At 41.3% G+C, this 25,119-nt stretch overlaps 1 protein-coding gene across 1 annotated transcript in view; it reads left to right on the plus strand.

Moving 5' to 3' along the window:
- Positions 1-25,119, plus strand: part of LOC109937979 (cyclin-dependent kinase-like 4) — a 61,375-nt gene that overhangs the window by 15,245 nt on the left and 21,011 nt on the right. The window contains exons 2-4 of the mRNA XM_048600935.1: positions 264-354; positions 13,339-13,539; positions 13,636-13,724. Of these exons, the coding sequence (XP_048456892.1) occupies positions 264-354; positions 13,339-13,539; positions 13,636-13,724 (381 nt within the window). The remainder of the gene's footprint in view (positions 1-263; positions 355-13,338; positions 13,540-13,635; positions 13,725-25,119) is intronic.

Below are 25,119 nucleotides of genomic sequence, written 5' to 3' on the forward strand. Positions count from 1 at the left end.
TCAGTTTTCCTGCTCCTCTGATGCTGCTTGGCCTGCTGTGTTCATCCAGCTCTACACCTTGTTATCTCAGATTCTCCAGCATCGGCAGTTCCCACTATCTTTAAAGATTGGAATTATGCCTAGTTTTAAAATAACATTAATATCAAGAGGGATCTACTCAAGTTAAGAAATGTGATAACATGGGTATTTACATCCTTGCATTAATGTTTTGTGTAAAGAAAACTAACTAGATTTTTATTTTTAATTTGATATTTCTCTTCCAGTGTATTCACAGAGATGTCAAGCCAGAAAACATTCTAATTACTAGACAGGGAGTCATTAAGCTCTGTGACTTTGGATTTGCCAGAATACTAAGTATACCATTTTTTACTTTGGATGTCATCTATCAATAAGACATTTTTATATGACAAAGTATTATAGACATTAAAATATTGCGGATTTATTCATAATTCTTAACTTTTTTGAAGTTTTTAATCACTTAACATACCCTCCCACCTAGTACCATGTAAATTTGAATTCTGTGAAATTTCCCCTTTTTGTTAAAGTATTTTGTCTAGTAAGATTCATGGTGACCGGTCTGCCATGGCTTATCTCCTGCTCTTTGCCTCATTAATTATTAAACCATGCTCTTGTGCAAGTACTCAGGGAATTGTGCTTCTGTGAAATTCTGAAAATACTCACCACTGCCAGGACCTTCAGGCATACATGCTGTTGATGCTGTATTTAATGATCAGTTGCACCACTTCAGATGCTGCAAGTCAGGAATGATGTGGAGGTGCTGGTGTTAAACTGGCATGGATAAAGTCAGAAGTCACACGACATCAGGTTATAATCCAACAGGTTTATTTGAAATCACAAGCTTTTGGAGCACAGCCCCTTTGTCAGGTGCAGTGAGAGGGAAGAGCACACCGACACAGAGTTTACAGGCAGAGAGATCAAGGACTGAGAGATCAAAAGACCACACAGCTAGTGTGAGTGGAGTGTCAGACAAAAAGTGTCTGCAGGTGACCAAGGGTGTTAGATGGTGAGTAAAGTGTCAACAGCTGAATAACAAGTGAAGGGGTGACCCATAGTCCGATTAAATGAGGCAGAGAGATAATCACAAAAAAATTAAAAATAACGTGGTGCTGGAGACATACTAAATGACTGGAATAAAATGATAGGTATTAGAGTCGCATCCAAGGGTTTAACCAAAGTAATAAGTAATTCAAAACTGTACAAACTAATTAAGGTAGAGAGATCATAACAATTTATCAAGGTGATGGTGTCAGAAAAGGACAATAAGGAAGATTTTACAGATACAGAACAGTGTGATGGAGTCACATGTAGAGCACAACATGAACCTAAGATCATGGTTGATGCCATCTTCATAGGTATGGAACTTGGCTATCAGTCTCTGCTTGGCGATTGTGCATTATTGTGTAACTCGAAGTCCACTTTGGAGGACGCTTTTCTGAAGATCAGAGGCTGAATGCCCTTGACTGCTGAAGTGTTTCATGACTGGGAGGGAACATTCTTGTCTGGCAATTGTTATGCGGTTTCCATTCATCCATTGTCATAGTATCTGCATGGTCTTGCCAATATACCACGCCTCGGGGCATCCTTGCCCACAGCGTGTAAGATAGACAACATTGGCCGAGTCACATGAGTATCTGCTGTGTACGTGGTGGGTGGTGTTCCCATGTGTGATGGTAGTATCCATGTCGATGATCTGCCATGTCTTATAGAGGTTGCTATGACAGGGTTGTCCTGAAGGTTGGGTAGTTTGCAACGAACAACGGTCTGTTTTAGGTTTGGCGGTTGTTTGAAAGCAAGAAGTGGATGCGTAGAGAAGATCTTGGCGAGATGCTCATCATCATCGATGACATGCTGAAGAAGGCTGTGAAGACCATGGCGTAGTTTCTCTCCTCCGGGGAAGTACTGGATGATGAAGAGTACTATATTGGTTGTATCCTGTGTCTGTCTTCTGAGGAGGTCATTGCGGTATTTTGCTGTGGCTTGTCGGAACTGATCAATGAGTTGAGCATCGTAAACCATCCTTATGAGGGTGTCCTTCAAAATTTTTAGGTGTCGGTTGCGTTCCTCCTCATCTGAGCAGATCCTGTGTATGTGCAAGGCTTGTCCTTAGGGGATGGTTTCTTCAATATGTTTAGTGTGGAAGCTAGAGAAATGCAACATCGTGAGGTTATCCATGGGCTTGCGTAGAGTGAGGTACTGAAATGTCTGTCTTTGATGGAAATGCGTATATCCAAGAATGAGACCATTTCTAAAGAGTAGTCCATGGTAAGTCTGATGGTAGGATGAAACTTGTTGATATCGCTATGTAGTTGTTTTAGTGATTCCTCACCATGAGTCCAAAGGAAGAAAATGCTGTTTAAGTATCTGGTGTATAGTGTTGGTCAGAGGTCCTGTGCAGCAACAAAGTCTTACTTGAACTTGTGCATGAAAATGTTGGCATATTTGGGTTGGTCCCCATGTTTGTTCCATGTGTCTGGATGAAGAACTGGTTGTTGAAGGTGAAGATGTTGTGGTCAAGGATGAAGCGGATGAGTTGTAGAATAGCATCTGGAAATTGGCAGTTGTTGGTATTGAGTACTGAGGTTGTTGCAACGATGCTGTCGTCGTGGAGGATGCTGGTGTAGAGTGCTGAAATGTCCATTGTGACGAGGAATGTTCCTGGTTTGACTGGTCTGTGGGTGCTGAGTTTCTGTAAGAAATGTGTAATGTCATGACAGAAGCTGGGCATTCCTTGTACAATGGATTTCAAGATGCCCTCGACATAGTCAGAGAGATTCTTACACAGGGTCCAATTGCCTGATATGATGGGATGTTCAAGTGTGTTGGCTTTGTGTATCTTCGGAAGACAGTAGAAGTCTCCTACGTGAGAAGTATGTGGGATGAGAGTGCATAGGATATTCTGAAGGTCTGGATCAAAAATCTTGATCAGTCTGTTGAGTTGACGACTAATTTCTTTGGTTGGATCAGCAGGTATTTGTCTGTCGTGTTCCTGGTTGTTCAGTTGTCGGTATGCTTCTTTGCAGAAGTCCATTCTATTCTGTATGACAATGGCTCCTCCTTTGTCTGCTGGTTTGATGACAACGTTGTGATTGGTCTTGAGAGCATGGATGGCATTGCATTGTGCTTGGGTGATGTTCTGCGCTATCTTGTGAGCACGGCTGATGAATCTGGCATTAATGCATCTTTTGATGGCTTGAGCATACATGTTGAGCCTAGGGCAGTGGCCTTCCGGAAAGGTCCAATTTGACTCCTTCTTCTTTAGTTGCTGCACCACAGATCTCACAGTTAATTGTTCCGGTTCGTTGGTTGTCTCATTAGGCTCGCTGCTGACATCTTGGGGTTCATGGAAGAATTCCCGGAGCTTCATTCGCCAGATGAATTCCTCTGCGTCTGTCACGAGACCAATGGGGTCCATTTTGGTAGCAGGGCAGAAATTGAGCCCTCAGCTCTCTGCTTCATTTAACCAGATTATAGGTAATCCCTTTGCTGGTTGTTCAGCTGTTGACACTTTTTTCACCATCTAACACTCTTGGTCACCTGCAGAAACATTTTAACCAACACTCCACTCACACTTTGACTATAACCTGGTGTCGTGTAATGCAAGTCAGGAATGCTGTTGTACTTGAATGTCTACATTCTGTAGATGATCCAGAGGGAAGGAAAGTTTGTTCCCCACTTTGTGAATAGGAAGCTGAATATCTTGGTGGATGTAGTGATGGAAAGAGGCAGTCCTTTTCCCAGTTGACTGGCACAGGAGCCCGGGTTAGTGCTGTGTTCTGGTGAAGCAGGATGCCAGCAGTGCAGAAAGGAGCTTATTCTGGTGATCACTTCACTAATGTGTCTCTGCAGCTGGTCAATGAAGAAATACCTCAGGTCTGTGGCACTCAGAAGACTGCTGGAGATTAAGCGCCTGTTTAACCCCAGGCACAAAACAATCCCACATTCACATCCATTAATAATCTTGTCAATGCACCGACAGGCACAGGAACATCAAGCAAATTTATCAGAGGCACTCGGTAAGCTGGATCTAAGGAAGGAGTCCACCACTGATTTTATCAGTATTGTGCTGGGTCTCTGGCATACATATATCTGGGTGTCTCCAAGATCAGTCTGGTGGACAGCCAGGTTCAGCACACTCAGTGTGTTTGCCAGATATGTACATGGACTTGAACTGATTCATCCTAGTTATAGTATCAATGCCAAAGCAAGAGGGGTTTAAGGGACTTCTTTCTCAACCCTGGTATACCTTCCACCATCTAACCAGAAGGAGGAGGAGCAACATGCTAGGCCCAGAAGCTTCTTCTCATGATATTCCAGAGGTGCCAAGCTCCAACACCTCCCCTTGGCCCTGACATCAAAGCCTGCAGCAGTTCAAGCAGAGGAGGGTGAGCCTGCATCTGTGCAGGAGACTGTCAGCAGGCCTGAATCCTCTAGATCCAAAGACATCAGGGGACAACTGCCCAAGTCTTCCAAGCTAACAGGACTAACCACAGAACAGGCTTCCTCCACCCTGGGTTGAGACTGTTCGACATAGGCAGAGGAAGAACAAAAACCCATGAAGGAACAAAGTTGGCATACATGAAACATTTGTAAATAACCTTTCACTTTGTAAATATATGTTCACTTGCATTGTTAAGATGTTTACTGTTGTATGATTTTCACTATTGGACCTGGATAAGCCATATCCAAGTGAAAGGGGAGCAACTTGTCAGACATCTCAAAAATGAAAGAAGTTACAATCTCCAAGCATTGCTCATCTCTTAGGAGCAACTAACACCATGATTGCAGAGAGCCTCAAACATTAGGGATCCTTGAAAACATGACATTGATGCCTGCAGCCACGAACATTGCACCTTAATGTGGACAACACTGAGGCAAAGCACAACGTGCAGGAAATTTAATAGGTCCTGGCCTGCACACATAATTTTATGCTTAACCCTATGTTATGAATGGGTATATGGAATCACTGATGATTTCACACATCGCTGCAGGGGAAAGTTTATTCTACGATTCACATTTTCAAGTGAATGAATAACTGTTCCATTCTGGGAGATGTAAAATGGACAATCCAAATGTCTACTCTGCCTCATTGTGTCTTGATTTGATGAGAAAAGTTACTCAAAGGAATGCTTTTCATGGGTTCAGCGCTGTCCTGGAAGTGCTCATGAATTTCAGGGCAACCTAACAGTCTACATGCACTCTGAAACATTGAAAGGTGATGGAAGGGTCAAAAGGAGATTCCTCAGGATTCCTCTCAACCTGCTGGTTATAAAGTCATAGAGGGATAGAGCATGGAAACAGACCCTTTGGTCCAACTTGTCCATGCTAGCTGGACTTCCTTAATCAATCTAGTCCCATTTGCCAGCATTTGGCCCATATCCCTCTAAACCCTTCCTATTCATGTACCCATTCAGATGCCTTTTAAATGTCATAATTGTACCAGCCTCCACCATCTTCTCTGCCAGCACATTCCATAAATACCATTCTCTGTGTGAAAAAGTTGCTCTTTAGGTCCCTTTTAAATCTTTCCCCTCCCACCTTAAACCTAGGTCCTCTAATTTTAGACTCCCCTGCCCTTGGAAAAAGACCTTGACTATTCATTCTATCCAAGCCTCTCATGATTTTATAAACCTCTGTAAGGTTACCCCTCAGCCTCTGATGCTCCAGGGAAAATGGCCCCAACTATGCATCCTCTCCCAATAGGTCAAACCCTCCAACCCTTGCAACATCCTTGTAAATCTTTTCTAAACCCTTTCAAGTTTAACAACATCGTTCCTTTGGCAGAGAGACTAGAATTGAATACAGTTTCCAAAAGTGGCCTAACTAATGTCCTGTACAGCCACAACATGACCTCCCAACTCCTATATTCAGTGCACTGACTAATAAGGGCAAGCATACCAAACGCCTTCTTCATTACTCTGTCTAACTGTGATTCCACTTTCAACGAACTATAAACCTGCACCTCAGGTTTCTTTGTTCGTCAACACTCCCCAGGACCATACCATTAAGTGTATAAGGCCAACCCAGGTTTGCCTTACCAAAATGCAACATGTCACATTTATCAAAATTAAACTCCATCTGCCATTCCTCAGCCTATTTGCCCATCTGTTCAATGTCCCGTTCTGTTCTGAGGTAACGTTCTTTGCTGTCCATCACATCACCAATTTTGCTGTGATCTGAAAACTTACTAGCCATATCTCCTATATTCATGTCCAAGTCATTTATATAAGTGACAAAAAGCAGTGGGCCCAGCATTAATCCTTGTGGCACACCATTGGTCACAGGCTGCCAGTCAGAAAAGCAACTCTCCACCACCACCGTCTGTCTCCTACCTTCGAGCCAATTTTATATCCAAATGGCTGGTTCTCCCTGTATTCCTGTAATCCCACCTTGCTAATCAGTCTACCATGTGGAACCTTGTTGAACACCTTGCTGAAGTCCATGTAGACAGTGTCCACCACTCTGCTGTCATCAATCTTCTTCGTCACTTCTTCAAAAATCTCAATGAAGTTAGTGAGGCATGATTCCCCAAACACATAGCCATGTTGACTATCTGTAATCAACCCTTGCCTTTCCAAATACATGTAACTCCTGTCCCTCAGAATCCCCTCCAACAACTTACCCACCACTGGCCTCAGGCTCACTGGTCAATAGTTGCCTGGCTTTTCCTTACTACCTTTCTTAAATAATGGCACCACATTAGCCAACCTCCAGTCTTCTGGCATTTCATCCGTGGTATCATTGATACAAATATCTCAGCAAATGACCATTGCTTCCCATAAAGTTCTTGGGTACATCTGATCAGGTCCCAGGGATTTATCCACCTTCATGTGTTTTAAGACATCCAGCACCTCCGCCTCTGTAAAATGGGCACTTTTCAAGATACCACTATTTATTTCTCCAAGTTCTCTAGCTTCCATATCCTTCTCCACAGTAAACACTGATGTGAAATAGTCGTTTAGTATCTCACCCATCTCCTGCAGTTCCACACCTGGGTAGCTTTGTTGATCTTTAAGGGTGCTATTCTCTCCCTAGTTACTCTTTTGTCCTTTATGTAATGTTGAATCTCTTTGGATTCTCCTTAACCCTATTTGCCAAAGCTAACTCATGTCCCTTTTTTGTCCTCCTGATTTCCCTCTTGAGTATCCTCCTACTGCCCTTATACTCTTGGGATTCACTCAATCCCAGCTGTCCATTCTTAACATCTGCCTCCTTCTTCTCCTTGACCAGATCCTCAAATTCTCTAGCCATCCATCATTCCCTACGCCTACCAGCCTTACCCTTCACATTAACAGGAACATACTGTCTCTGGACTCTCATTATCTCATTTTTGAAGGTCTCCACTTTCCAGCCATACCTTTACCTGCGAATATCTGCCCCCAATCAACTTTTGAAAGTTCTTACCTAATACCGTCTAAATTAGCCTTCCTCCAATTTAGAACTTAAACTTTTTGTTCAGGTCTATCCTTTCTCATAACTATTTTAAAACTGATAGAATTATGATCACCGACCCCAAAGTTCTCCCCCACTGACAATTCTGTCACTTGCCCTGTCTTATTTCCAAAGAGAAGGTCAGGTGTTGCATCTTCTCTAGTAGGAACATCCACATACTGAATAAGAAAATTTTCGTCTACAGGCGGAACAAATTCCTCTCCATCCAAGCCATTAGCACTATGGCAGTCCCACTCTACATCTGGAGCATTAAAATCCCCTACCTTTACAACCCTATATTCTTACAGGTAACTGAGATCGCCTTACAAATTTGCTTCTCCTGCTGATTATGGGGGATTGACAGTACAATCCTGATGACTTGATCGTCCCTTTCTTATTTCTCAGTTCACCTAAATAACTTTGTTAGACGAGCTCCCTGGAATATGCTCCCTAAATACTCCCTAAAATGTCATCCTGAACTAAAAAAGCCACTTTCCCTCCTCTCCTGCCCCCACTTTTAATCCTTCCTTTGGCACTTATACCCCAGAACATTAAGCTGCCCGTCCTGTCTATCCCTAAGCCTCATTTCTGTAACTGCTATGATATCCCAGTCCCATGTTCCCAACCATGCCCTGAGTTCATCTGCCTTACCTGTCAGGCCTCTTGCATTCAAATAAACACAGCTTAGTTTATCTGTCCTACCTTGATTTCTGGTCTTGCTCCTGCCTGCCTTGACTGTTTGACTTGCTCCTTTTCTCAACTGGAGCAGCCTCAGACTTATTTCTTTTCTCACTATCTCTTTGGGTCCCCCCACATTACTGGTTTAAAGCCTCCTGGGTAGCACTAGCAACTTTCCCTGCCATTATATTAGTCCCCTTCCAATTCAGGTGCAACCCGTCCTTCTTATACAGCTCACTTCTACTGCAGAAGAGATTCTAATGGTCTAAAGTTGTGAATCTTTCTCCCTTCACCTGCTCCTCAGCCAAGCATTCATCTGCTCTGTCCTTCCAATCCTACTGTCACCAGCACAAGGGACCGGGAGGAATCCAGATATTACTATCCTCAAGGACCTACTTTTTAACCTCCTGCCAGTTTCCTATATTCTCTCCTCAGAACCTTGTCTTTTTCTCTTCCTATGTCGTTGGTACCAACATTTATAATGACCTCCGACTGGTCATTCTCTCCTTTGAGAATATTCTGCACCCTGTCCGAGACAGCCTTGACCCTGGTGCCAAGGAGGCAACGCACCATTCTGACATCTCCCTGTCAGCCTCAGAAACTTCTGTCTGTACCTCTGACTAGAGAGTCCCCTATCATTATCACGAGAAACTTCACTGCTCTGATGCAATATTTTGATGGAAATTTTAAGAGCTGCCTAACCTTAGCACAATGTCATGTTAGGGACACGAGATAGCGGCAGCAGAGTAGCAGCACAGTGTGCGGGCTCCTCAGCCCAGGAGCCCGTAGCTAATCTTCTCCGTTCGCTTCTACAATTTTTTATTTTTCTTTCGCTGTTTTTGATGTTTCCAATTAGCATAGTTCCTATTAAAACATCAAAATTCATCTTCGCTTCATTTGACTGACGGGGTGGCTGCTGGTGGTCCAGAGTGGTGGTCTTTTCCCGGTGTGGTGGTCTCAGCCCTGTGGAGCGGTCTCCTGGTGTGGCGGTTTTGTCCTGGTGTTGAGTTCTTGTTGGCGGTCCGGCTTAATCTCCAGTGAATGCTTTGGTGTGGCGTCTTCGTCCAGGTTGGTGGTCTTTGCCCATCACGTATTTTTCGGCAGATGCTTTTGGCCCAGCGTTCCGACAGCCCAGCATAGTGTCTTTCATTCAGGGTGGCAGTCTTGTCCTGGCTACAGTTTTCTTCAGCGGAGGCTTTCGGCCCAGTTTTTCCCATGACCCAGCATGTCGGTTTCGCCCCAGAGTGGCTTTCTCATCATGGATTGATTGTCTCCTTCCAGCTGTATGTTTTGGTTTTTGATTGGCATCCTCTGAAACCAGGAGCTGCTAAATGGATTGTGGTGAACTTCTGTCTTAAATTTACTTTTTATTGTTACTAATGAATTTACTTATGACTTCTGTCATTAATACAGGTGCCATGGTAAAATGACTTATAATACTTTTCATTGTATTTTTCTTGTAAAGGTACACATGACAATAAATTCTAAATTCCTGTGCACTATCTTATTGACTGCTGCTTTTGCCTAACAGTCAGTAGGACATGTAATTTGTATGTACTTGAAAGTGGGAATCACCCAATAATATCAAGTGTACAATCAGATGGATAATGACACATTTATTTAGCAACCCAAAAGATCAAGGACTGCAAAAATGTAACAAAATCCACACATCCTTTATACAAAGCATAGCTGCTTGACACATTACTAAAATAACCTTAAACAATCAAAACTTTAAGAGCTTTAAAGTCGTAGGTAACTCTGAGCTCCAAATTAAAGTGTTGAAGCACTGAAATATTATGAGAGTTGGTCTGGGGGCAGACACGATGATATGTTGAGGCTGGTGGTTTGCAGAAGCTTTCTTGCATGAAAGAAGGGTCTAGGAGGATGGTGGCTATGGAGCATGCAGTCACATTGTTGTGAGGAAGAATTTGCATGATGATCAGGACAAACATTCGTTGAACTGCAGCTGCCTGGTTACCTACTTCGATGTACTTGGAGGGAATTTGTGAGTCTGTCTAGTTTCTCAGTGGCAGAGAGAACTGGAAGTGGCATTTAAATAAAGTGAGTTCGGTTTTAATGAGATGTGAATGCATGGAAATAAGGTCGTTGCCGCTTAATAGCGAGATTCAGAAGTCGGCAATTATGGCTTGTGGGATAGATCAGAAAAAATTTCCTTGATTTTGAAAATCTGATTTTTTCATTCTCGCCGTATTTTCCCCACCTTTCTTGACATTACTCACACCACACCACCAAGGGGAAAATTTCACCTTATGAGCTTGCAGTCATAGAATATTTATTTCTTCATTTGAGACTTTAATCATTCGGACAATACAAGAGAGTCTAATGATGTAACTCAGATAATGTTTATTAATTAACAGAGATAATACTTAAAGCTAGTAGCAACTTTACTGGCTCAATGCAGGTCTTACTTGTCAATTCAGCCTAGGGCACAAGGCAACACATGGGTCTTTTCCCTCCTGTCCCTTTTATGGTTTTCTTTTTCCAACTGGAGATGAATCTCTTGTCTTTAGTTTCAAGCACAACATGAGCTTTGACCTTTGACAGCTAAGATGGAAATATGTGGGCTTTCATGGGAAATTTTGGAAAATTGGGTCAGAAGTTGATTAAGGCCTTTCTCAATGTTGAGACCAAAAAAAATCACATTTTTTTCAACCAAGTCCCAGTTGTCGACATGAAATTCTCACTAGTGATCAACGAGAAGCCAATTAATAGAGATTATTGCTCATTAGCACCCTCATTATTGCCTAATCTAACCTCATTAATATGCAGGCTTCCAACCTCTCACTCACAAGGTAGAAACTAGATGCCGAGAATTGAGGGCATGAAGATCTGAGCATGTACCTCGCAACTCTGACTCTTCCCTTGCTTCTCCTGATCTCCATCTTGGACAGCAGGCATCAACATCTCATGACAAACTCCATAGGCTGAGGCCATATACACCCCTATGTCCATGGACGTTGGCATCCAACATGTACTAACCTCATTGCATCATCATGGTACATCTCTGATTCTCTTATAGTACACTTCTGCACCTTAATGCTGCTGTTTGGAGTGTTGTTTACAATCTTTTATTGCAATGCTGCTAGAAAACCACTTTGTGTGCAGGGACGTGCACCCAACTAATGGGCAGGACCAGGAGCATCTCAGAGCTCCTTGCTCACTCTCTAGCTCACTTTGTGCAGTTTTGGATGCTTATAGCATCCCTGCCTTGCCTTACTATTTTGCGCTTTGCCCCCTCAATCAGATCTTAAAGACTCACAATATTTCTGTCATGCCTTACTCTCTAGTGCAAACAAAAAGCCCGGAAGCTTGTCATGGTTGTCAGCAGTCATCAATTGAAGGAGTGGACAGTTTTTTGTACGGCACTGTCCTATCTCAAAGTCACACCTACAACAGCGCCAGCAGCCTACATTGGCAAACACATCGCATATGCGTCAACCAAATCATCATGTCTCAAAGTCAGAGGGGAGTAGCTTTGTTAATTCAAACTCGTCAGGGCTTTTAGCATTTATTCTGTAATTAAAGCATAAAGTACAGCAGAGGAAGAGGTTTCAATTAGCTCAGTTGGCTGGACAGCTGGTTTTGCGATGCAACATGATACTAAAAGCATGGATTCAATTTTCACACTGCTGAGGTTACCTCAGGACTCTCCTTCTCAACCTCTCACCTCACCTGAGGTGTGGTGACCCTCATGTTAAACCAACACCAGTCACCTCTCTCTGATGAGAGAGTAGCTATATGGCCCAAAAGGACTATGGCATCTTTACCTTTGCCTTTAAATCAGTGGGCCTTATTTGGCAAATAAGGATACAGAGTCTGTCAAGCAGTGTATAAGTGCCTTAAATTGATTACAATTAAGGAGATAATTATTATGTCAGGTTAATTCATTAATATACTTTGTTTACTTGATCATGACTAACTGAAACTAAATATAAAACATGACCTTTCCTATACCCCTGAAAGTGGCACTTGCTGTGAGACAAAGCTCAAATATGTCCATTGGACAACAATTATCAATGTCTCAGCCCAGCTCCATGGTGTCCTTACTCAATTTCTTGACATAGACTCTAGCAAATATCATTTGTTATGGACCAGACTAAAGCCCCTCAAAATATATCAAGGAGATAGCCTAGACCCTAACTTTTATCTTATGTAAAGGTGCTGTGTTCGAGATGTGATTTGGTTGGTCCTCTACTAGGCTTTAAGAAAAACACATTTTATTCTTACAACACAGTTAAAATATAAATTAACAACAGCATTGGCATAACTTTAACTCTATCAAAATACTTAACAAAATAATATATATATATTTAACTGCTAATCATGAACTGTTCCAATATAGCATCATCTCATAAACACACCCTTGGCAAAGGCAAATTCAGCAAAACAGATTTTCCTCATGTGCTATCTCCAGTCCAGGAGAATGGGATACTGAAAGATACATTCTAGTAGCAGAGACAGAGAACTCAAGCTTTTTGCTGCAGCAGAGACAGAGCTGTATCTATCAGTTTCAATTCCATAAACCCCAACAGAAAGCAAAACTAAAACCCAGGGACTGTATGAGGCTGACTCCATCCATTCATGCTTCTTTTGTTCAATTAAAAAAAAACTACTCAGGGAGTTTACCCGTTGTTTCTGAAGCAGACATGTCTTCACCATGGTGTCAACACTCCTCTTAAAGAGAAAAGGGACAGAAGATCTCTTAAAGGCACATATCATCACGCATTGGAAAGCAACCAAATAAAACCTGGCTCATTGTTGGAGATTCTAAGCATTCAATTTCTGAATAGTACTGGAGCCTTGTACAATTTCAAAGAGCAGTAAACTAAAAAAAATAAGAAGTTAGGGAAAATTGGAGTTACCATGATCTTTATAAAAAGCTACCTTTGGATCCTAAAGTGAAAAATGTAATGGCGAGATACCTACAATAAATAAGTGCAACTGTTATTTTTTGAAATTGTAAACTATTTACTTGTATTGGAATAGCTTTTGATTTATAATATTATGACTATGGTAAAATGATTTAAAATATGTTCATATACATTGTTTAGTTTTGGTTTATGTGATCTTACAACAAGTTGTTAATTTCCAACTTCTATGAACCTTCCTGTGGCAGCAAGTCAATTTTCAGACTCCATCTTTAGGCTTTATTTCATGTGAAATTATATCAATTTTATTTTTCCTGAACAGCAGGTCGAGGAGATGATTACACTGACTATGTAGCAACCCGTTGGTACCGAGCACCAGAGCTCCTTGTGGGAGATCCACACTATGGGGCAACAGTAGATATCTGGGCTGTAGGTACTGTCTTTGCAGAGCTGGTGTCTGGACAAGCATTATGGCCTGGGAAATCAGATGTGGACCAAATCTACTTGATAATAAGGACTCTGGGTAAACTATTTATCATCAAGTAATTGTTTACGCTCTTTGATATGACTGTGATGCATATGTAACAATTATTGCATAACTTCATTTATTTTCATTTAGGTAAACTCATCCCAAGGCATGAGCATATATTCAGGAATAACCAATTTTTTCGGGGTGTTAGTTTACCTGAACCAGACCCTGAGGATATGGTAAGTTGTGCAGTACTGAAGATAATGTAACAACTATTGCATTTTTGACAATACACATAAGCTTGCAAATCACAGTACGCCATTACAAATATTATCACTTTAAAAGCCAAGTTCTTTTTTAATTACCTGTATAAAGTATTCTTTATCTTAGTGTAATGAAAATATGCAGCAACCTATTAAAGGATAGGCATGATACTAACCTCTGTCTCTCTAGTTTTATCATCATTACGAAATCTGTTTTAATCTCTCATAACTACAGCAAATTTAGGAAAAAATCAATAGGTCAGGCAGCATCTCTCTCTCTCTCTTTCTCTCTGTATCTCTCTCTCTCTCCCTTTCCACCCCCCATGAGTCTTCACAATGAAATGGATTCCTCAATGCTGAGTGATGCCTCCAGGACGGGGTGGGGAGAGGATTGAGTGTAAGAGTGAGGCAACAGTTGGAAATGGGTAGTTAAGATATGAATTACTCTTGCAGATACTTTAGTGCTTTCCATATCATTTTCCTATCCATGTGATTGTGTAGGTTGGGCGAACCCTATAGTCAAGGGCAATCCTTCCCAAATGAGGTAGACAGTCTGATCCTAAGGATTCCTGCCCCATTTCAGTTTTATGGGATTTTTATGGCTCCAGGATAAAGAGGTAGATATCGATCCTACACTCAGCAATCCCTTGCCTACTTCATAACCTGGGCATTACAGATGTTCCACTACTTTCATAGAGTCTGCCTGTTTTGGCAAGAGATGTGGTTCACAGCACCTCAGAAGAGCTGGGAATGAGGAACCAAAATAAAATCACCTTCTCCTGGAATTCTTTCATTGACAAGCTTTGAAGTAACGTTTATTTGCTATCAATAGTGAGGTGCTAGATGATACATTAATGATGTTTTCCCTGTAGTAATTGCTTATAGAGCTCTGTCCTGAAAACGTAAATTTGCCTTTAGATTGATCACCATTGTATAAGTGTTAACGTGCATCACAGTATATTTTACAAGGATAAAATTTGCATAAAGCATTCAAACCTGTATAAAAATGTGCTGTGAAACTCTCCCAAAGTATTTAAATATCTACCAAATTTTAGTATGGATAAAACGTGGCCCTGCTGTTGAATATTGAGAAACATTTGTGCAATTGATATACTTCATTGTTTGACGGTAGTTTACTTTGAAATAGAAATTAAAAAGCAGCACAGGTTACAAAAAGGCTATTTGATATTTTGGTTTCAGTTGACTGCATTGTTGATATTTATTATAATTTGTTTTAATAGCTGGAGCTCTTCTGAATGCTCAGAAGCTGGAGTTTCAAAAAGTTCAGAATTACTTATTGAGGGCAGGTGGTTATGTCCATATCTTGATAGACACTTTTAAGAAATTGTGAAGGAAAAGTTTTCTTTGATATTGTCAGTGGATGGATGTTTCTTTGCTTTTATAACAGATTGACAACTTGAGGGAATTTATATTTTGTGAATGGTTTTATGGATGAAAGTTTTTTTCAGTATGACGTGTCTTTGAAATGACAGCTCTATTAGATTGTTAGAAGTTATTTTTGCATACAAACATATGAATTAGGAGCAGGAGGATGGTGTTTGGCCTTTCGAGCCTGCTCCACCATTCAATAAATGCAAGGCCAATCTGGTTGTTGCTTCGGCTCCACTTTTCTTCTTACCCCCAGTATGCTTTGACATCCTTGTTAGTCAATTACATAGCTTGCCTTGTTCAATATATTCAAAAATATTCAATGCCTCCACCTCTCCCTAGGGAAGAGTTCTATAACCACGAACAGAAAAAATTCTCCTCATCTCTGTTTTAGTGGGAGAGCCCTTTGTTTTAAGAGAGATAGTAAGAACTGCCGATGCAGAAAAGAAGGGTCCCGACCTGAAACGTCAGCTTTCCTGCTCCTCTGATGCTGCCTGGCTTGCTGTGTTCCTCCAGCTCCACACTGTGTTATCCTTTTGTTTTAAACTGCGTCCCCTAGTTTTAATTTTTCCCATAAGGGGAAATGTTTGTCAGCATTGACCCTGTTATGTCCCCTCGGGATCTTACACGTTTCAATATGATCACCTCTCATTCTTCTCTACTCCAATGGATACAAGCACAACCTGTCTATCCTTTCCTCATTGCCTCATCCCAGGAAGCAGTCAAGTGACCTTTTCTGAACTGCTTCTAAAGCAATTATGTCCTTTCTTAAATAAAAGAACTAAAACTGTACACAGTACTTTAGATGTGCGCTCACCAATATTCAAAAAAACTGGAGCAAAACACCCTTATGTTTATATTCCATTGACTTTGTAGTAAACAACAACAATCTACTTATCTTTCTAATCATTTGTTGAACCTGTGTAACTGTTGTGATTCATACACCAGGACAACGTCTGCGTACTGCACAGCTCTGCGAACTCTCTCTATTGAAATAATGTACTGCTTTTTAATTCTTCAAGTCCACATTTTTGCACATTAGAATTCATCTGTCAATTTTCGGTCAATTCTATATTCCTTTGCAGACTCCTTATGTCCTCTTGACAACTTTTTTAACTATTTGTGACATCAGCAAATTTAGCAACCATCTATGTGGTTCCTTCACCCAAGTCATTCATACAGATTGTAAATAGTTGAGACCCAGCACAGATCACGGTGGCATTTCGCTTGTTACATCTTGCCAATTCAAAAATGACCCATTCATGGATGTGATAAACATAGGGAGAGAGGAAGTACTAATAGGATTAGTATTCTTGGCAGTGGGTAAGTCACCAGGGCTGAATGAAATGTATCCCAGGTTGTTAAAAGAAGCTAGAGAAGAAATTGATAAGGCCTGACCATCATTTTCCAGTCCTCTCTGGATACAGTTGTGTTGCCTCAGTATGGGAGGACTGCTAACATTGTACCTTTGGTAGAAAAAGGACACAGAAGATATAATGAAATGTTATCGGCCAGTCAGTCTAACTTCAGTAGTAGGCAAATTATTGGAACTAATTCTGGATTAATTAAGGATAGTGGATTTGTTAAGGGAATATCTGACTAACTCAGTTTAACTTTTTAAAGAAGTAACAAGAACATTGATGAGTGTAGTGCAGTTTATGCGGCCCAGATAGACTTCAGCAAGGCTTTTGACAAGGTCCCACTTGGCAGACCAGTTAATAAAATAAAAGCATATGGGATCCAGTGGAATTTGATTAGCTGGATTCAAAATTCACACAGAGGCAGGAAATGAAGGGTAATTGTTGATAGGTGATTTTGTAACTGGAAATGACTTGAATATAGGACTGTTGATTACTAAGTTTTCAGATGATACAAAAATTGGTGGGGTGGTAAATAGTGAGGAGGATAGCTTTAGACTACAAGAGGATATATACTAGTAGGTCAGATGGGTTGATCAGTGGCAAATGGAATTCAATTCTGGATAAATTGAGGTAATGCGTTTGGGTAGGATAAACAAGACAAGAGAATGCATGATCAGTGTGACTGTGGGAAGCACCGAGGATCAAAGGGACCTTGCTGTGTATGTACACTAGTTGGAGCAGGTGAATAAAGTGGTTAAGGAGACGTATGGCATGCTTTCTTTTGTTAGTCGAGGCATAGAGTTTACCAGCAGGGAGGTTATGCTGGAATTGTATAAAACATTGGTTAGGCCACAGCTGGAATCCATGTTAAATGAGGGATGTGATAGCTTTGGAGAGGGTACAGAGCAGATTTACCAGAATGTTACTTGGGCTGGAGAGACTGAAGAGAGACTGGACAGACTGGGATTGTTTTCCTTAGAGCAGAGAAGACTGAGAGAGGACATGATTGAGATGTATAAAATTATGGGAGGGGGGCATATGTGGTAGACAGGAAGAAATTCTTCCCCTTGATGGAGGGATCAATGACCAAGGAAGCAAAGATTTAAGGTAAGGGGCAGAAGGTTTAGAGGGGATTTGAGGAAGCTCTTTCTCACCCAGATGAGTGAGATGATCGGAATGCGAAACTCACTGCCTGCAAGTTTGGTAGAGGTAGAAACCTTCATAACGTTTAAGAAATATTTTGATGTTTATTTGTGATGCCAAGGCATGCAAGGCTATGGGCAAATGCTGGAAAATGGGATTAGAATAGCTAGGTGGTTGTTTTTGACTGGTGTGGACATGATAGGCTGAAGGATCTTTTTCTGAGCAGTAGATCTCTATGATTCTATATCTATCTCCTTGACTATACTGTCCCCTATATCACTATAAATCTATTTGCTCGACCTGCTTGAATGGTCTCCTGTACCATCATGCCATGGATAATTAGCTCATCTATCCTGCATTCCTGCTTTGTTTTTGTCCATACAGGTTGTCCATACATCAAAACTGTTTTACAATTGCAAAGAATGAGGCTGTTCCAATTCTACCTTCTCTATCCTCTTACTTGCCTTACAGTCACGTCCTTACGCTCCTAACCACTGACCAATTCAAAAGACCATATCCTAATGGATGTGACCACCACATGGTACAAAGTGTCCAGGTAACTTTCCGCCCCCCAGATGTGTTGTGATGTCAGCAGCTCGGTCTTCAGGACAAAGCTCAGAAAGCATTTTTGTTTTAATTGCAAAAATATAATTTGTTCATAAAAAGACTTTATGTATATATACAGGAACTAAAGCAGTTCTGTACAGTCTTTGCATATAAAGAACAACCATTTGAATTTGACATTCCCTGCAGTTTCAAAAAACCAAATGTATTTCCTACTCACGTAGGACATTATTTACATACATTGAGACAAACGAGTGGGTCTGATAATTGAATGGACCCTTGTATTTTGGCAGAAAGACCTTAGATGCTGGTCTCTCCCCACTGCACCTCATCAGCATCTGCTCCGAGGCTCGGGAATAGGCCAGATCTGCGCCACATACAACAATATCGAGAGTACCTCACACCTGATGACCACGTTTTTGCCCACAGTGGAGAGAGAGCAGTGCTCCCCTCTGCCCAGTTTCTGCCTCACCTTGGCAATATGCTGTTCCCAAGTTTTGGTGCACACCCTGGGCCCTTTGAACCACGTACCCAGTACCTGCAGATAATCTGACCAGATGGTGAAAGCGTTAAAGAATTGGTCGGCCCAGTTCCCAAAGAACATGGCCTCGCTCTTGCTCGATAGTCTCCGGTCTCAGACGCTCATGAGTCTGCACACTGACAATGGATCTGAGCAGAAAACACTAACATGTATAGGGAGGCTTTCACCCATAGGCTTCTGCTGCCTAGAACAGTTGCATCTCTCAGGCTCACATCCTTCCTGATGTGACAAAGGCTCTATTCAAGATACAAACACGGCAGGAGAGAGTGGGCAACTTTGCCAGACTCCGGATCTGATCGGGAAGTTTTCTGATTCTCACCCATTGGTTAAGATTACACTGTTGATGTTGGTGTATAGCAGTTGGATCCACTTGCGGATTCCCTCCTCAAAGCCCATTTTGGAGAGCACATTCTTCATTTAGGTGTGCAATACCCTGTCAAAGGCCTTCTCCTGGTCCAGGCTAATAAGGCAGGCATCCAACCCCCTGTCCTGCATGTCAGCAACCGTATTGCTGAGGAGCGTGAAGGTCTCAGAGATCATCCTGCCTGGTACAGCACTAGTTTGGTCAGGGTGAATCACTGATCCCAGAGCAGACCTGTCCTAGTTGATTATGACCTTAGAAAGGACTTTATAATCCACATTCAACAGTGAAATTGGTTGTTGTTATAAAGTGCTGTTTGACCGCCCCCCATGACTAAAACTAAAACACCCAGAGGGGAGCACCTTGCCTTATAATCTGTTAAAAGGAGTGTGAAAAGTGATGTAATCTGCTTTTCCGCAACTTCTAGTGGTCGTATAAAATAAACCCCGACACTCACTTTACAATCAACAAGTAACAATTTAGTTATCTAACTCTAACAGTGAACAAACTAACTAAATTACTAACAAACCGAATAAACCCCTTCCAACTACTAACTATTCCCAAATAAAACAAGATTCTAATGATACGATGTTCCAATAAATACAAGTTCCACGTATATAAAACAAAAATAATAAAATAGAATTTAGTCTCTCAAAATTACAGCCAGGTTATGTGTCTTCCAGAACGTTCTGTACCTTCTCTGTCAAATGTTCTGTCAGGAATGCCTTCTCCATCGAATTCTTCTGTCAGGAATGTTGGCTAGTTGTGCCGGAGGTACCTTTGATTTAGATGGTGCTTTCTCTAAAACTCAGGGAAGACTGTGAAAGCGAGTGATTCTCTCTTGAGAGCTGGGAGTAGTTAACTCTTGCAGTTGGCAGTTCGGTCTCCTGTCTTTGCCCAACTGTCCATACTTTTATACCCTTAATGACACATCAATATTTCTTGCAATAGGATTGATCCTATGTTCTCAAAACCATCAGATTTAAATTTAATTGGTTTTGTTTTTGATATCTAGGTGCCTGGTTTAATTTAATTGCCAAATTCTAAACTTGTTGTCTTGAAAACAAACAAAACTGCTGCTTGGCCTGCTAACTGTATGGCTTTTTGATACAAATGTTTCAATTCAGGTGCTCTATGCACCTGCAAACCCACAAGCTGCTGCCCATAGTCAACTTTTTTGAATCTCTAAGCATAGAAAAAGCACGTAATCTTTTAAAGGGACCACGCACTACTCTCCCCCCAGCATTTTACAGATATCAATATTTTACAAATACCAAATTCTAACATGCTACCTTTCAATCCACAAGTGTCTACCCAACTTCACAGCCCCTGCCCCCTTAAGAAAAAGTGAACCATCATTATGAAAAGATGGCTTCATTTGTTTTTCTAAAACCTCAACTCCATTATATTACTAGATCCATATCTCATTAATCTATAGTTACACATCTCATACTAATTATATATATTATATAAACATTTTTCTTTTAAACCCGTGGTAAAGCATCTGCGATATCATTTTCACAACTTGCAACATGCACAATCTATAAATTAAATGTTTGTAACATTATACTCCAATGAAATATCTGATGTTCTTGTCCTTAAATCTTTCCAGAAATGTCAAAGGATTGTGATTGGTATACACAAACGTCTCTGATGTATTGTTTGCAACGTAAACATTAATATGTCGTAAGGCCATTTTCAAATTCAGGGCATGGTGGCTCAATAGCTAGCACTGCTGCCTCACAGCGCTGGGACCCAGGTTCGATTCCACCCTTGGGCGACTATCTGTGTGGAGTTTGCACATTCTCCCTGTGTCTCCCGGGTTTCCTCTGGGCGCTCTGGTTTCCTCCGACAGTCCAAAGATGTGCAAGCTAGGTGGATTGACCATGCTAAATTGCCCATAGTGTTCAGGGATGTATAGATTAGGTGGGTTATAAGGGGATGGGTCTGGGTGGGATGCTGTGAGGGCTGGTGTGGGCTTGTTGGGCCAAAGGTCCTGTATCCACACTGTAGGGATTCTATGAACACTTTTTCAATTGTTGAGTATTTTTTTCTGGTGGATGTTGAATTTTTTAGAAAAATGACTGATTGGCCTTTCAATTTTACAGTCATTCTCCTGAAACAACACACCTCCAACACCTACATTCACTTGCGTTGATGGCAACTTTGAAGGGTTTCAAGAAATTTGATGTGGCTAAAACTGATGTGGTGATTAACACAGCTTTTAAATTCTCAAATGCCTCCTGGCATTGTTCTGACTACTGAAATTCCATGTTCTTTTTTAACAAGTACGGCAACGGTGCCACCACGCTACTAAAGATTGGCACAAATTTCCTGTAGAATCTGTTCAATCCTAAAAAATCATAGCACTTTCTTCTTTGAAGGTGGTCTTGGAAATTCCTCGATGGCCTTCGTCTTCAAGTTACTCAGTGCCATCCGTCCGTGTCCGATGTCGTGCCCTAAGAACGTCGCTTCTGCCTTTGCGAATTCTGTTTTTCCCAGGTTTATGACCAGCTTTGCTTACCATAGTCTCTCAAAGAGCTCTGTCAAATGCTCCATGTGATCTTTCCATGAATGGCTAAACATCACTGAGTCATCTATATAGATGGCACAATTAGTCAATCCTGCCACAAGTTTGTTCATAAGTCTTTGAAAAGTGGCTGGTGCCTTTTTCATTCCAAAGAGCATGACTTTAAATTGATATATTCCATTTGGGGTTACAAAAGCAGAAACTTCTTTCGCTCTCTCCGACAAAGGTACTTGCAAGTAAACGTGAAGTAAGCCCAACTTTGTGATGTAAGTGGCTTGTCCTACTTTTTCCACACAGTCCTCCAGTCTTGGAATTGGATATGAGTCAGATTTGGTCACGGTGTTGATCTTCCCATAACCTACGCAGAATCGTTGAGTACGATCAGGTTTGAGAACCAACATGATCGGTGAACTCCACTGGCTTTGACTCGGCTCTATGATGTCTTCTTGGAGAATTGCTTCCACTTCCTTCTGAATCTACGCTGCTCTGAGAGGATTAAGCCTGAGGGGTGTTGTTTTATCAGAACAGCATTCCCTATGTCAACCTCATATACTATTGTGTTAGTCCTCCCCATTCTATTTCTACATATGTCCTCATAGCACTGCAACAAATCTTTCAATTCAGTTCTGTGTTCCTGAGACTGTTAGCTCACTTCCTTATCCCATTCTTTAAGGACTTCCTCACTATTCAATTTATTCTGAGGGAGACCAAAATCCAAATCATCTGGATTTGATTCCTCACTGTGAGTAGCATTAACTAATGCCCATTTCTCCAGTTCCCTTCGCTGTCATCGTAAGATTTCAGCATGTTCACAAGACATACTCGATAAATTTTTTTCCTATCTGGCATCTTTACCAGATAATTCACCTGACTTAACTTCTCAATCTGATAGGGACCATAGAACTTTGCTTTGAACGGATCTTCTACCATTGGTAACAGAACCAATACTTTATCCCCACGGGCAAACGTATAAATTTTAGATTTCTCATCTGCTTCTTGCTTCATTAGGTACCGTGCCACCTTCAAATGTTGTCTAGCTAATTCACCGACTCTGTTTAATCTTTCTCTGACCTCAGATACATAATCCAACTGTAAGATCTCTGACTTCAGACCGATCAACTTTTCCTGGATTAATTTTAAAGGCCTTCTTACTTTCTGTCTGAATATCTATTCAAATGGAGTAAACTGAGTTGATTCATTTGGAGCATTTCTAGTAGCAAACAATATAAATGGGATACCTTTATCCTAGTCATTTGGGTAATTATTGGCAATAAGCCCTCAGCATTGTCTTTAGGGTCTAATGCCATCATTCCAATGTTCCCTGGGATTCAGGTTGGTACGCACTTGATTTAAACTGTTGGAGGCTGAAACTATCCATGATGTCCTTAAATAATTTGGCAGTAACATTGGACTCTTGGTCTGACTGAATCTCTTTGGGTAGTTCATAACTGGTAAAGAAAGCATGCAACTCCTCCACCACCTTTTTTGCCTTGACATTCCATAATGGAATTGCCTCCAGAAACCTGGTAGACATATCCATTATGGTTGGCAAGTACTGGTTCCCACTTTGTTTTAGGGAGGGGACCTACTCAATCAATCATAACCTGCATGAAAGGTTCTTCAAATGCAGGAATTGGCATCAAAGGTGCTTGTTTTATTAATGCCTGTGGCTTTCCTGCCATCTGCTTTATTCTTTATTCATTCACGGTCTGAGGGCATCGCTGGCCAGGCAGCATTTATTGCCCATCCCTAATTACCCAGAGGGCAGTTAAGAGTCAACCACATTGCTGTGGGTCTGGAATCACATGTAGGCCAGACCGGGTAAGGATGGCAGTTTCCTTCCCTAAAGGACATTAGCGAACCAGATGGGTTTTTCCTGACAATCGACAATGGATTCATGGTCATCATTAGATTCTTAATTCCAGATATTTATTGCATTCAAGTTCCACCATCTGCAGTGGCGAGATTCAAACCCGGGTCCCCAGAACATTATCTGGGTTTCTGGATTAACAGTCCAGCAATAATACCACGAGACTATCGCCTCCCCTATCTGACATGTATGACAGGTATGGCAAAATTCAATCACATCTTTATGTAATCCAGATCAATAGAAATGCTTCTGTATCTTAGCCTGAATCTTCCTCACTCCTAGATGACTTCTTGCAGGTAATTCATGTATTACCTGCAGTACTTCCTGTCTGTATTGTATTGGCAGCACAATCTGGTGCATTTTCACCCATTTCTCATCTGCACTAACCTGCCAAAGTCTCCATTTCTGCTGTAAGATTTTATCTTTATGATAATAACATTCTGGCATACAGTCTGATCCCTTTTCTGAGTAGGCTTTATGATATGAATCCTTTATTGTCTCATCTTTTTGTTGTAACTCCATTAATCTTTCAAAGTTAAACACCTCTGCCTGATCTTCTACTTTCTTAGGTTTCTCCTTTACCGTTTCATCAAACAGAGTGTCAGCTAACTGGATCTCAGCTCCTTCATCTTTCTCTTTTGTTTTCCCTTCTTGTTTTAACTTATGCCTATGGGATCTTGTCACCACACAGTCCGGAAAAATTCCAGGGTATTTTCCTTTTAACTCCTCAGTTCCCTGGTTTAGTTACAACTAATCCATTACAATGGGCGTTACTCTAACCTTTGATCCAGCTATATCGTTTCCTAGAACAAACTGTAGTCCTGGAATAGCCACTCTTTCAATCACTCCCACTACCGCTTTCCAAGTCTTGATTGGACTTTCTAGCCTTGCCTTATACAGGGGAACACTAATTCTCTCTCCATTTATTCTGCAGATTATCACTGTCTCGGGCAATATTTCAGAAGGAGTGCAAATATTTTCATTCCTTACTATTAGAGACTGACCAACTCCTGTATCTCTCAATATTTTAACTTCTTTACCTACTTTTCTTGTTCTACCTGAGTAAACCTTACCTACATAGGTGAAAACTTTGAAAAGATTGGGCGCTTTCTTACTATCCAGCCTGTGACTAGGCTGTACACCCTCCTGCAGCTCCTCAACTTCTCATGGGATTTCCTTCACTACCTCAACTAGTCCCACGGGTTGAGCATCTTTTAAGACACATCCTTTTCCCAGTGCTTTTCTTAATCCACCAGCACTGTGACTTTGTGTATCTCACCTTTATTGCAGTGAAAACACCTGAGGTTTTTCACCTCTTTTCCACCCTGTTCCCAGTGTGATCTACTTTTTGTATTTCATTGAAGAATCTCCCTCTTTCCCAATTTCTATCCCTTACAGAATGAAATTGCTGTCAGAAGCTAGATTTCTATTTATGCACTGATGCATATTCATCCTTCATCTCTGCAGCTCTTGTCGCTGTTTTAGCTTTCTGTTCCTCACAATGAGTTCTTACCACTTCTGAAAGTGAGTTTTTAAACTCTTCTAGCAGAAAAACATCTCTAAGATTCTCAGAGATAGTAGGAACTGCAGATGCTGGAGAATCCGAGACAAC

Source organism: Rhincodon typus, chromosome 9, assembly GCF_021869965.1.
Source record: "Rhincodon typus isolate 14 chromosome 9, sRhiTyp1.1, whole genome shotgun sequence".
Classification (NCBI taxonomy): domain Eukaryota; kingdom Metazoa; phylum Chordata; class Chondrichthyes; order Orectolobiformes; family Rhincodontidae; genus Rhincodon; species Rhincodon typus.